Source organism: Stegodyphus dumicola, chromosome 7 (assembly GCF_044657685.1).
Source record: "Stegodyphus dumicola isolate Sdum_Otavi_A_Nest chromosome 7, ASM4465768v1".
NCBI lineage: Eukaryota > Metazoa > Arthropoda > Arachnida > Araneae > Eresidae > Stegodyphus > Stegodyphus dumicola.
The window spans coordinates 78,315,549-78,329,253 of record NC_140774.1 but is presented as its reverse complement, the minus strand read 5'-3'; the positions used below and the strand labels follow the sequence as shown (position 1 = coordinate 78,329,253).

The following is a 13,705-nucleotide window of genomic DNA, read 5'->3' as shown; positions in this document are numbered from 1 at the left end:
GAATTCCACTTTTTAATGACAGATTTAAGATTTAGAGCTTGACCTTAAATATGCCTTAAAGATACATGAATATTCCTATAACTGCTAATGTGTGCTTATTTTAAAGTATTTGCATGCAGCAAAAGCTGTTTTCTCATCAGTTTATAGGAATAATTCAGGAATATAAATTTCCATATATAGTGTTACTTACCCTGAGATTTTTTCCGAGTTCCTTTCCGTCCTCTAGATTCCTTTTTAGCACCAACTTCACTGCCAGATTCCTGGCTCGAGGAAGACAGAGGTGTTCCTTCACTATCTCGAGGCATACTCTCGTAGCCACTGCTGGTTCCAGAAAACTGGGGGGTCTTTGACAATTTACCCAAAAGCTCTTTTGTCTCTTTGATATCTGCACTAATGACGCTGCTATCACTTCCATGGCCACTACTGGACTGTCTAGCTGCCCACTTTGCTTCTTTCTTTGATAACATATTTGTTGTTGTTACCGTTGTGACGGTAGGCGTTGGTGCTGAAAGATAGGAATAGGATTCGGCGCTCAGTACAGCGTCTGTTCTTGGCGGAGAGACATTATTTCCAAATGGACTAGCAGGAGTTGATGTACTGCGGATAAGGATGTGTGACTTTTGTGAGTGGACTTGCACTGGCGCTTCTGTTAGTATGTGAGATGTACTGACATGTGCAGGTGTGCCAGATATGCTGGGACTTATACAAACAGCAGTTTCTGAACTATTTGCAGCCGAAGTGTAAGGGCACTGGACATGCGGCTTGCTTTGTTTATTCTGACTATTCCGGTATGCCCCAAGAATACCTCGAGGTGATAGCTTTGGACTTCCTTTTTTTCTTTGATGTTGTTTGACTAACATGAAATCATGCCTCTGTTCAGGAGATTCTGTTGGTTTTCCGATGTAGTGACTTTGTTGTTCTGTTACCCGGATGGATTTTCCAACAGAATGCTCGGTGATTATTCTAGATTTTGTAGTTCGTTGAGCAGAATATTTTGTGGTATGAAATGGCACTGGACTTGAAGAAGGTCCTTCACTGTATACACGACACCTTTGTTCTTGAATCACTTCCGTTAAAGATTGATGTACTTTCTCTGTGGAACCGGAGCATAAAGGTAATTTTGTTTGACCCGTTTCTGATGAATTTGCGGCGCTTTCAACTTGAGACACATTTTCACTAGAACCATGCACTCGCGGAACTTCTGATATGTCCTCCCGCGATTGTTCCCTACTCTTGTCTTTACTAATACCACTAAATCTCCCAAGAGAGGTGCTCCACCTATGTTTTGACTTCGGAGAGCTCTCACAATTATCGTTCTCTTTAACTTGATGGTTTAAAGACTTGTTAGGTTCTATATCTTCTAAGGGAACTTTAATATATTTGGTTTTATGCTTGATGATGGGAGGCACAACTTGTGTTGGTTTCCCAAACTGGGAAAAACAGTCTGGAAAAAGAGGAACTTTTTGTATTTTATTATAAAAGGCTTCTAGACGAAGTCCGTTCATTGGTTTAACATTAAACTGAAATTCAAAATTTTCAATGTCTAACTCAGCTGGTTCACTGCGAATACTATTAACATCATTTTCCCTAAGTTCTTCTAAGCTCGAATCGGCACTGTGGTGCAATTTACTAACGAAAGGAAAACGGTTGTCTGAGCTACAAAGGTTGCTAAAAGTGTCTGGAAAGTGTGATGCTTTCCATCTTTCTTGGTGACCGGAATTCTTTTCGATTATCTGACGAAGATTCGCAAGCCTTTCGAGCTTAGAAGCTAACATATTATTCTTTTCTGTTAAATCTTCATTCGAATTTAAATTTCGTGAATGACTTGTTCGAGCACCGTGATGGGGTAGTGAACCTCCCCTTAGCAAACGCCAAGTTAGATCAGGATCTAAATCATGACTGTCTGCTGTCCAACCTTCTGGAACACTAAGAGTATCGAAGTCTACACTGACTGCTCTAGAATCTGTAAATGAAGATGCTAAATTTAAATCCTCTGCACTTAAAACATGTAAAGGATGTTCTATGCCTTCATAACTATCTGTATCACTGAAATGATGATTATCGATAACTCCTTGTGGCCATCCGCAACTAGTAAATATATCTTCTTCAGTAACCTGAACACAGGAATCGGCCATTGTAATTAGGTCACTTTGGCCGTTGTTATCCGTAAGCAATAAGCAACCATCTTTATCTTCAAGAGGCATGTTGCTGTTAGAAAGGCAACAGTTAGTTTCAGAATTGGATACGAAATTAAGATCTTCACTATTGTTATCATTAAAATCAACTGATCCTGAGGAAGACTGTGAACTATATCGGTCAGAGTTACCCATAAGTTCACTTAAATTACCGTTGATAGAATTTTCCAAATCTGAAACAATTTGAGAATTGAGTTTCGGCTTTGAAACTTCAACTTCTTTGATTTCCTTGGATATATTTCCATTTTTATGGAAATCTGTATCCAAATGTTGCCGTTGAGATTCCTTCAGCACACTCGATGATACCTTAGCATAGAGATTTTTATCGCTTTCTAAACTAGATTCACGGTGCAAACGATCAACAGATTTCCCCCTAGAATCCGTTTTAATTTTCTCTGTTAATGAGGTACTATGCTTATCAGAATTTTCATTAGGTGCTGCCGTATGTTTCCCACTAGCATGAAGTACAGTTTTATCTTCCGTTTCAGGAGGAAAATCTATCCATACTTCTTTTCTATTTCCCATTTCGGACTCAGGAATGATTCTTGAATGGTCTTCGACCCACTTTCTAATCATAGTTTCTTTTTGCACATCCATATAGCCATACATTCCTGGTCCATCTACCCATTTTTCTTTTTGCAACTGGTGCAACGTCCTTGAATCAAACTTAGGCTTTGTAAACCTAGGACCATCTATCCAAGTTTCATCACTTGTTGGTTTGGGTTCCTTTACCAAAACTTTTAGCATTTCCGATTGTTGTTGCTGAAAATATAGCTGCTGTTGAGAAACATCCTGTTTGTGAGAACGCTTGGATTTGCGCTGGGACTGTGGACTTCCTGTCAGAGTGCTTGCAGAAACAAAACCAGACTTCTGGTGTGGATCAACAGAACTTGGCTTGCGTGACGGAGAACTTTTGCTCACGGATTCTGATGATCCTTTAAACTTTTTACCATCACTAGAATAATCCAGCATGACATATTTACTTAATTTGGGAGACATTTTTGCAGAATCAGTTTCCCCTACTTTTTGGTGTTTTGGAGAAGAATATGGAGATGAGCTTATGGATTTTTTCTTTGGGGAAGCAATCCCTGCTCCACTACTGGGCACTCGAAAATGTTCATTTAAGGCACTTTTTGACACATAATCTGAAGATTTTTGTTCTTTGCATGCCGGTGGGGTGTTGGTGGTTCCACTACTAGAAGAGGACTTTTCTGTATGATGGCTAGGTACATGTGGCTTAGAAGTCTGCTTCCTGGAAGTTCCACCCACCCCACCAGTTGATGTACTCTGAGTTTCCTTCGCGAGGGGAGATATAGGTTGGCTGTTATGTCTATCACAGATGTTTCCCGGTAGAGTAGCACCCCGACCAGAACCGACGAAAATCACAGTGTCGCATGATTGTTCACTGCTGGATGTGTAGTCTTGATCACTGCTACCTGACTTGACAGCACCATCTTCTCCAACAGCATGAATTCGAACAAAGGGTCTACAGACACCTTTATCATCACCTATAGGTCCCAGCTCAGCAGCTGGTGCAAACTGAAATAAAAAACGCCATATTTAATACCATGTGATTTTATAAAACAAATAAATATTTGGAAACAATTTTAATAAAATGAAAGGAATAATATGTGGTGATATAGAGATTTTATTCATTTACCTTAAAATCCTCAGATCTTATAGCCACGTAAATGAGGCAAAATTAATAACACGTTGCTGCAACTAACAGAAGTAATTCTAGATAAATTATTTTTGCTGAATGAAACTAGATTTTTTTGTCACAATCATTAGAAATAAGTTAACAAGAAATTTTCCAATTAAATAAAAATTGTAAATTATATGTCTTGTTTAGAACAAAATGATGAATTAAAAAATTGCAGTAAAATACGTTCAGAATATGAATATTAAATTATCAAATATGCTAAAGAAATCCCAATCAGAACCTTAAACTGATGTTCAGTTATTTCCTCATTAACCAGCGTAATACTAGAGGCGACGTTAGTTCAAAAATACGGTTTACACGAAGCCATCTAAAAAACGTATGAAAGAAGAATAACCTATATTAAATTAAAAGAAAAACACAATTTTCAATTTATTTGCATTTTTAATCTGTAGAAATTTATTTCGTTACGCAGTTTAAATAAATACTTTAATAAGTTTTTTCTTCAGTATACACGCAATCGCTTCTAGTCTTTCTTTATGTCTCTGTCTGTGTTTCCTCCTCACTTCATGGGGTACAAGGGTCTGCTGTGGTTTGCATTATACTTTTATTTCAGTAGGAGTCAATGTGACACGGAATATTAATTAGTTGCATACTCATTGTTCCTAAGATTGAGAAATTTTCTTTTAAATTAATGATTTGAAAATATTTTTATATTCCAAGTTACCTATAATAAATCAATGTTGTTGAGGATTAAAAATACTTTTAACTACTATTCTATGATAAATGAATACTGTTGAGGATAAAAAATATTTCTAACTGCTCTAGGAAATTGCCATGCAACTGTGACTGTAACTCAGATAATGCTAAAGCGCCATCTAGATGAGTGCACAGACGTAAAATCCGTTTTCTAAGTTGCGTCTGTTTATGGACTTGATATTAATGTTATGAAACCAAAATTTTTAAATCGTAGAATTAATTGAATTCCTTGGCCATGTCATTGAAAATGCTAAACTGTTCCCGTATCCTCTTAAAATAGTTATTGTGAACCTAAAGGTTACAAAAACTTGGTCTTCCTGGATATTTTCGTAAATTTATTCTAAATGTTTCCATAACTGGTCAACCATCAACTGATCTCCTTAAGAAAAGTAATGACTTTCACTTTGGTGGCAATGAAAGAAAATCTTTCAATCTTTGAAACAGCATCTGTATGAAAAACCCATACTTAGCATCTACTGATGCCAGTATCGATAGTTATGGTTGTATGCTCAAGCGAAGAGCTATGATTCATAATTGCTTACGTCCTATTTATTGTATGAGCAAAAATATATCTGATGCGGAAAAGAAATTTATCAGTTAAGAACTTGAAGTATTAGTTGTAATTCAAGCTTTGAAATAATTTAGAATTTACTTTTTAGGCAAACTCTTCAAATTTATTACTAACTGTAATGCCTTTAAAATGACAATGAACAAGAAAGACTTGAATGCACGAATAGCACGTTAAGCTTTGATGTTAGAAGATTTCGACTACTAAATAGAACACCGAACGGGAACATGAATGATACATGCTGACGCATTGACCAGACCCCCGTTATGGCCATCACTCAAGATAGCCTCGTTTTAAAAATACGAAATGCTCAAGAGCAAGATGATCATAATCGAACTATCAAAGAAGTCTTGAAAGTTAAGCCTTATGATGACTGTTACGTTAAGCCGGTATATTTTATAAATTTGTTTACGGAAGCAAATTACTTGTTGTTCCAGAATCAATGAAAAGTAATAAAACTAAGCATCTTCGTGGACATTTCTCTTCTAAACAAATTGAAGAAAACTCATCAAACAAGAATCTTATATACATAAACTTAAATTAAAATTGTTATCTATAATTCAAGTTGTGTTCCTTGCATATTAATTATTCGCAAATTTGGAAAACCAGATGGTATGTTGCATTCTAGTATGCCCAAACAAGATATACCACTTCATACATATCACACTGATCATTAGGGACAAACGAAAGTACTCATAAAAATACAAGTATGTATTTGCTATTATTGAATCTTTCACAAAGTTTATATGGCTTTATCCAACAAAATATACTGATAGCGCCGAAGTAATATCTAAATTGGAAAATCAAAAATTTGTCTTTGGAAATCCTTCGCGTATGATTTCCCATAAAGGTTCAGCATATACTTCTAAAGATTTTCAAGATTATTATTCAGCCAACAATATCCAGCATATTCAAATTACTACCGGACTGCCTCATTCCAATGGACAAATTGAAAGACTGAATTCTGTCATAATGTCTGCTCTCTCCAAATTATTGATTTTAGTGCGTGCATAGCGGATATCAAGATTTAATTTTGTGCCCCGCTAATAAAACTGATGTTTTTACAAGAATATCATGCATAAAAACAAATAATTATTCATTTTAAAATTTTTCTGCACGGTAAAAGTAATTTATTTTAGTCTTAAATTTCTGAAACTTTGTTTATCTGTTAGATCAGATTCTGAAAAATTAAACATTTTAAATATAGCATTTTCTTCATATTTCATTACATAAAGTTAAAATGTTAATTTAAATTACAGATATATTTTACTGAAAAATTTTCCTTATGGATTACTTTTCTTTTGTTAAAACTTCGTTATAGCAAGATTTTTAACGTTATTAGTTTTGTAAACAGTCAAGTACACCTATTTAACCTCAGATAATTTTACTCTTCTCGTCAAGTTAACGACACCAGATAAATACACAAATTTTTGAAACAAAGAATTTTATTGAAACCACTCTTGAGGTACGAAACAAAATTCACCAGACAGATGCAGTATAATGCACAGGTATACCAAATATTTAATTTAAAATTACACATATTTAAAGCCTACAAAGAAGAAAGCTATCGAGCTTTGTTTGTCAATATATAGATTTCAAATAGAAATAACCCTATGATCATTCTAAATTCAAATCTCTGAACCAAAAGATATTCGATTTTTGACATTTGATTAAGGACAATTAAATTTTGGATATATTTAGTGATTGTATACGGGATGTAATCTAATTTTTCAAAAAACACAAATTAAATCTAACATAGTGCCTTACAATAATCCTGAAATATCTAAGATTCTCATGCGAATTACTTCTCAGTTTGTTGATTCATTTAATAAAGTTATGCATATTAGGGCTATTTACCAAAACCGGATGCCTTCTTGAATGACTTTCTAACGGAAATTAATTCCCATCCACGTCACATATCGAGAAAACCCCTGAAACTTGCATACAGCCAGCCCGTTTCCCAGGATTTGAACTCGGATCGAGCTACCAGTAGTTAGAGATCGTATCTATTCCTGCGTTGATGGAGCAACTATTTTTTAAAACGCTTAAAATATCCATTAAGAATCTTAATAAAAATTTTCCGTATTTAAATATTAGATTATGTCATTCTTGTCGCTATAAAAGGGAAGGATTTCGTAAAATTTATATATACATAACATTATTATTTCTTACATACTTTCAGGAATACACAGTTTTACCACATTGTTTTCCACATTGATAAAAAATTAGTTTCTGAATAAAACGAATCACATGAACGTTCTGATTTCCCATCTGTTTCTGTTGTCTAGCTTCATCTTAATGCAGATTGTTTATAAATGAATGGTTTGGATTTAAAAATTAATACCAAATCAATGCATTACCTTCTCCGCGGTAAAAAATGCACCATAAGCATTTACAACTCTCCACTCTCCAAAGGCATCGTTACTATGCAGCCACAGTTCCAATTTCCAAGATAGCGTCGCAACAGGAAAAGGTTTTCTGTGTGCTTTGTTTTGAGGCCTCCAGATCTGTGTTTAAAGTGCAGCATTAGTTTCGTGCTTCGTTTAATAAAGACCCACTACACAAGAATAACATAAGTAAGTGGTACCGACAGTTCGTGAAAACTGGATGGCTTTGTAAAGGCAAGAATTCTAGTCCACGTCGTGTGTCTAGTGCAAACGTTGAAAGAGTGCGCGCGATGTTTCCGCGAAGTCCTCGCAAGTCACTTATTAAAGCAAGCAGGAAATTGGACATGCTAAAGAGAACGGTGTAAAAGGGTGTTGAGCAAGCGGCTATGTTTTAAACCGTACAAAGGGATTAGTGCAGGCCCTTACACCAGCAAACAAAGTGAAAGGACGTGTCATTTCTGAAGAAATGCAGTTTAAAATGGAGCAAGTTGGTTTTGTAGAAAGACGTATCTTCTGCGATGAAGCCATTTTCCATGTAAGTGGCAAGGTGAACAAACACAATGTCCGTATCTGAGGAACCAAAAAACCCCATACACAGGATACAGCATCAGCATGAATCTCCAAAAGTGAATGTTTTCTGTGCGGTGTCCCGCCAGAAAATGTCCGGCACACTTTCTTGGAACAAAAAATTCTGACCAATGACTCAATTCTAGACATGTGTGATACGTGGTGGTTACCCCAGCTGAATACCAATTATGATGATTACATTTTGCAACTAGACGGTGCTCCGCCCTAGTTTCACAAGAATTTACAACAGCTACTTAATTGTGTTTTTTACCAACGCTGGACTGGATATGCTGCAAAAGTGGATAACAACATTCTTGCCTGGCCACTCCGTTCCCTGGATTTAACTCCATGCGAGTTCTTTGTTAAAGACCGAGGAAGCTTGTGGTCGGGTAAAGCACGCACTGCAGACTGTCACGGCGGACACGCTACACCGAGTATGGCAAGAATTTGATTACGGTGTAGATGTGTGTCTTGTGACCAAGGGTACACTTATTGAGGGATTGTGAATAATGCATCAAAAACTTGGACAGTTTCCGCTGTGTATGCTGTAAGGTTTGCCCATATAAAGTGATGCAACGATTTTATTATTAATTTTTAAAACTGCACCATTCATTTATAAACATACATTTATTCATTTATAAACATACCTTTATTCATTTATAAACATACCTTTATTCATTTATAAACATACCTTTATTCATTTATAAACATACCTTTATTCATTTATAAAAGAATGTAATATTAAATGTTGTGAGAATTATGAGAATGTGTCACAGACACGAAACTCTCAAATATGGTTAAAGAAACATCCCTGATTAACTTGCCTGTTGGAAAATTACCACTGATCTTCGATCTGTGAAATTTTACAATACCTATGAATAAAAAATGCATGCTTTTTACCCAGGAAATTCTGAAATAGTCATGAAAAGAAAGACTTTATAAGGATTATATAAGTAATAGGGAATTGTCTCCGTTAAGGCTTCGCTACTGTCCATTTCTCATAGTTATTATTACAGCAGTTACGTCAACTGAACTAATGTAATTAAAAAATAATTACCTTTAACTTCTTTCTACGTAGCCTATGTATCCTTGACGCTAGTTGCAATGTTGCCAGAGTTTCAGGATAGCGTGAAGGCATAGTTGACACATGTGCGATCATGGCTGCTCGGCACATTATGCTTCCCATGGCTTCTCGAAGCAGTTGCGTTAGTTTGCTATCTCTGTAAAAGATAGGAAGTTAAAAGTAAAGTAATAAGAGGTAATTCTTCTTACTGCTACGCATAAGCCAAAAATATTATTAAATTTTTAAATACGCAATTCAAACACTCTTATAAATAACTGTTCGGAACAGTTCCGACAGACCAGCCACTTAGAAAATGACGTGATTTTCAGGTAATTTTGGAGTTTAAGGTTACATGAGTTATGAACGAATTAACATTTGTTTATTGAATCGCTCTGAAAATAAATTAGATGCATTTTCAGTAATGTATTTTTGCATCTTTTGCAATCAAGCCTCCTTTTAAAAGCAACTAAGGAGTAGCAATGTTATGTAATGTAAGAGTAGCTACGTATGTAGGGGAGTAGCTATGCAATTTATGGAGACAAGTTATACACTGAAGAGCCAAAATATTACGAACACCTACACAGTACTACTTAACATTACTCGACCTTGGTCCTGCAACATAGCTGCAACTCGCCTTGGCATGGATGCCACAATTTTTTGGTCGATGACTGGAGACAGGTTGCACCAAATGTCTGAGCAGCGGTCACGCAATGTCGGCATATTCCGACACGGTGGTGTTTGAGCTCTGAGCTGCCGTTCCATGACATCTCAGATGTGCTCAATATCCGGTTACGATCCAGCGAGTTAGGTGGTCAGGACATTAACTGGAATTCATCCTTATGTTTCTCGAACCACTCCAACACAATTCGAGTCTTGTAACAAGGAGCTTTCTCCTGTTGGAAGATTTCATTTCAAGTTGGGAAAACAGATGCTATGTAAAAGTGCAACTGATCCGCAGTTATTACATTCAGATAGTCCGCAGCTTTTATGGTCTCTTCTACCACAACTAAGTATCTTACAAATGCCCATGAGATTTTCCCCCAAAGTATAATATCGCCACCACCAGCCTGTGTAGCAACAGTTCGCCTGGAAGACGGCGCACCCTGACACGACCATCGACGTGATGAATGAGAAACCGTGATTCATCCGACCAGTCAATTGTCTCCCCCTTATCCACGGTCCAGTCTCCAAGTTCTTGGGCCCACTGTAGGCGTAGCTGACAATGACGCTTGGTCAACAAAGGCACACGAGTGGGACGTCTGCTGCGCAGTCCCATATCCAAAAGTGTCCACTGAACTGTGTGTTCCGAACCGGTTGCACCTGCCTTGTGTTGGGCTGTCAGCTAAGCCATTGTCTGGCTCCGATTTTGCTGTACCAAGCGGAACAGTCTCTGAAGTCAATTTTCATTGATGACGAGTGGACGTCCAACACCTTGGCGTCTATTGCTGATTTGCCGTCATTATTTATCCACTTTCCATAAATATCGACACCGGCGGATCGTGAACAACCTAACAGTCGTGCAGTTTCGAAGGCACTCGTTCCGAGGCTTCGAGTCATTACAATCTACTCACCATCAAACTGGATTAGATCAGCAGCCTTTCCCATCACTCGCAAAAGTAAGTGCAAGAATGATTCCTTATCTTCTCCAACAGCAGTTAAATACCATGTATGTAATGTAATGTAAAAACAGTGCAATTTTTGCTTAGGAGATAACACGAAGTCTCTTCAATGATAAACAGCCAAATCTTCCACACAGACCCTTAAATTCATATAACAGAGTTATTATATAGAAAAGCACGTATTTGAAATTATTCATTAATATAATTTTTATTAAAGATTTTAAAATTTGTCACTTTCGAACTGTCGAAACCTTTGTACTGATTCCTTACTTCGTTTCTAGCTACTTAATTTTCTATAAAATTATAAACATTAAAAAAGAAGCCTGTTTTATAAACTACATTTCATTTAGAAAATACATGGGGTCCGAAACGCTCAAGCAAGCTTATGCTTATAGTCTCATGCTTTCTTACGTTATCGATATTCTTGAAGATATAAGTCAGTATGCAGAATTATAGCTTCTTATAGATAAATCGAAGGTTGCAGAAAGTTAAAGCTGTTAAAAATGTTTTCCACCGTTTGAAAAAAAATGAGTAAGTACACTAGAAATCACATCAGACAACTTTTAAATGCAATATGAATAAAATGAATTTGTCAACAGTTTCTTTTGAAGAAATTCTAGAAAGTTTTTATAAATACTTATTCATATAGTACATGATAGCATATATAACATTTTTAATTAAGATGGCTTAGTAAGCTATTTTTTAATTCCAGTAACCATCAATTCATAGTTATCCTTCTTAAAAATTCCTAAGATGATCAAATAAAAGAGCAATCATTGCATAATGTAGATTTGCACGGGAATCACACCTTATAGTTTCGTGATTATTTACGACTTATACCTCAATCTCCAGCATTTTGAATTTAGTGAAATCCGCTTACGCTTTACAGAACTTGCGCTTATAGCAAGTAATCCGATCTCAAGATGAAAGAAGTTATCCAGATATACTTTAAATTGACAATTATATTCACAAAATTGATTTTCTCTATCTCAGCACTAAAGTAATTTGTTAACAGGTAACTGCATTCATTCCGAGGCTTCAGTGCATTTCGAGTACTAGGAAAATAGTATCAAAAATTGGTAGAGTAAACTTTAATAATTCCGCAAAATTTCTGCATTCTCTTCGATATTTTTTTGATGAAACGTATTTGCCGCTCAGTAGTGATTCGTTTGCTTCTTGGCGTGCGCATACCTAGAATATTGTTTTGATGTCTGTACGAACGTGTATACACGCAGTTTAAAACATGTCCAAGAAAATAAGACAATGTATTAAAAGTACATAAATCCCGGTACCAGGAACATTTTGGCATAAAAGTGAAAAAAATTTCTCTTTCTCATGGCAGATTTTGTAAATTAGAGGTTTCTTAGTGAAATCCCAAGATGAATAATTACTTGATTAAATTATAACATTTAATGAAAAGACAATAAGATAAATTTCCATAAGTAATCATCTAAAATACCTATTGAAATTCCACCAGATTTCTACGAAAAAAAAAACTTTTACGATGCTTATTTAATATATTATTTCTACAAAAGGAAAAACGCTTGGGGTAAAGGAAAAGAAAGAAAAAAAGAAAAACACATAACAACATTTCTTTATTTTTCTGTTTTTTTTTTTTTTTTTTTTTTTTTTTTTTTTTTTTTTTTGAGAAGCTCTGGTTACAAAAACTTTCTTTCTTTTAAAAGCTCCAAGACTCTTTCTTTAGTTTCTGCAAGCTCATCATTCTTTCAAAGGTTTGCTAAATCTAACCTTGTGTACTACGTCTAAAACAAAGTTAGAAAATGAGCACAAAATAGTTTGTTTCAACAACTAACATGTTACGTTTAGAAATAAACAATTTAAAAATAAATTACTTTAAGTAGAAAGTGCTGTGGGATATTTGCGACAAAGAGCACACTAGAATATCCATAAAAATTTAAGCTACAGAAGTACTGCGTTAGAAACAGAGTTAGGTAATAGAACATTGCATCTATGCAGTTTGGAAATGCGCTAGCTTTTTTTAAGATTTTTTTTAGCCACATAAAGTTGTAAAGCTAACAAGTTCTGATCTTTCAATTCTTATCTTTCTTAATCACAGTACTCATTCTAAGCATATACATATTAACTTAACCATAAACGTGCATCACTAGAATATATCAGTTATACTTCGATGAGTTAAATGAATATCAGTTGTATTGATTGCGAAGACTTTTGCCCAGGTAGGAGTGAAAGCAATTCTACAGTTAAGAGTCGAAACTAAGCCTGAGCAAAATTAAATGAAACGTATACGCACGGATTTGAAGAACTTTAAAGACTTATGTAGTAGAAAAATGAGGAACACAAACGTACAAGTTAACTTAAGCAAAATTTTCAAAAATTACAAAGACTGCAGTTTTGTTGGAACTTTATTAAAGTTGCTGGTGCGGTGAATGTAATAGAATTCGCAATGCCTCACTCGGAAGTTGGAATGTTTCATCAAAAAAAAAAAAAAAAAAAAGAGAGATGAGGCTTGCTAATATTTACATTAAGTTTCTTCGTTTTCTTTACTATTAAATTCCACAGAGTTTTTCTATCAAGTATTTTATCTCTGTATTTTAGTAGTGTAACAGTCGGCATATCGACTAGGAAATTAAAAAATTTCGAGTTCGACCAGGACAGAGTATGTCTTTCAACTATTCATTTCTAGCTTCTTCATACCTGGCGATCATCTAAACCAGTTGTCTTCAAACTGTGTTCCGCGAGTCAAACCTTGAATTTTCGTGAGTGAAAATAAAATTCGGAAAGAAAATTATACAGCATTCACATTAGCTGACTAGTGTTTATTAACAAAAATCATGGCGATATATTTATTTAGCGTTGAAGAGCGATTTATTTATCATGTGCTTCGTGTTGGCCTGCCTACGTCCTT

At 35.4% G+C, this 13,705-nt stretch overlaps 1 protein-coding gene and 1 long non-coding RNA gene across 3 annotated transcripts in view; one reads left to right on the top strand and one right to left on the bottom strand.

The window, feature by feature from the left end:
• LOC118197238 (uncharacterized) overlaps positions 1–13,705 on the bottom strand; it is a 403,557-nt gene that overhangs the window by 15,387 nt on the left and 374,465 nt on the right. For both annotated transcript variants that reach the window (XM_085820507.1, XM_085820508.1), the window contains 2 exons: positions 9,194–9,356; positions 191–3,734 (listed from right to left, as the gene is read on the bottom strand). In XM_085820507.1, the coding sequence (XP_085676633.1) occupies positions 191–3,734; positions 9,194–9,356 (3,707 nt within the window). The remainder of the gene's footprint in view (positions 1–190; positions 3,735–9,193; positions 9,357–13,705) is intronic.
• LOC146996240 (uncharacterized) overlaps positions 1–13,705 on the top strand; it is a 506,022-nt gene that overhangs the window by 487,778 nt on the left and 4,539 nt on the right. The gene's annotated exons all lie outside the window — the stretch shown is intronic.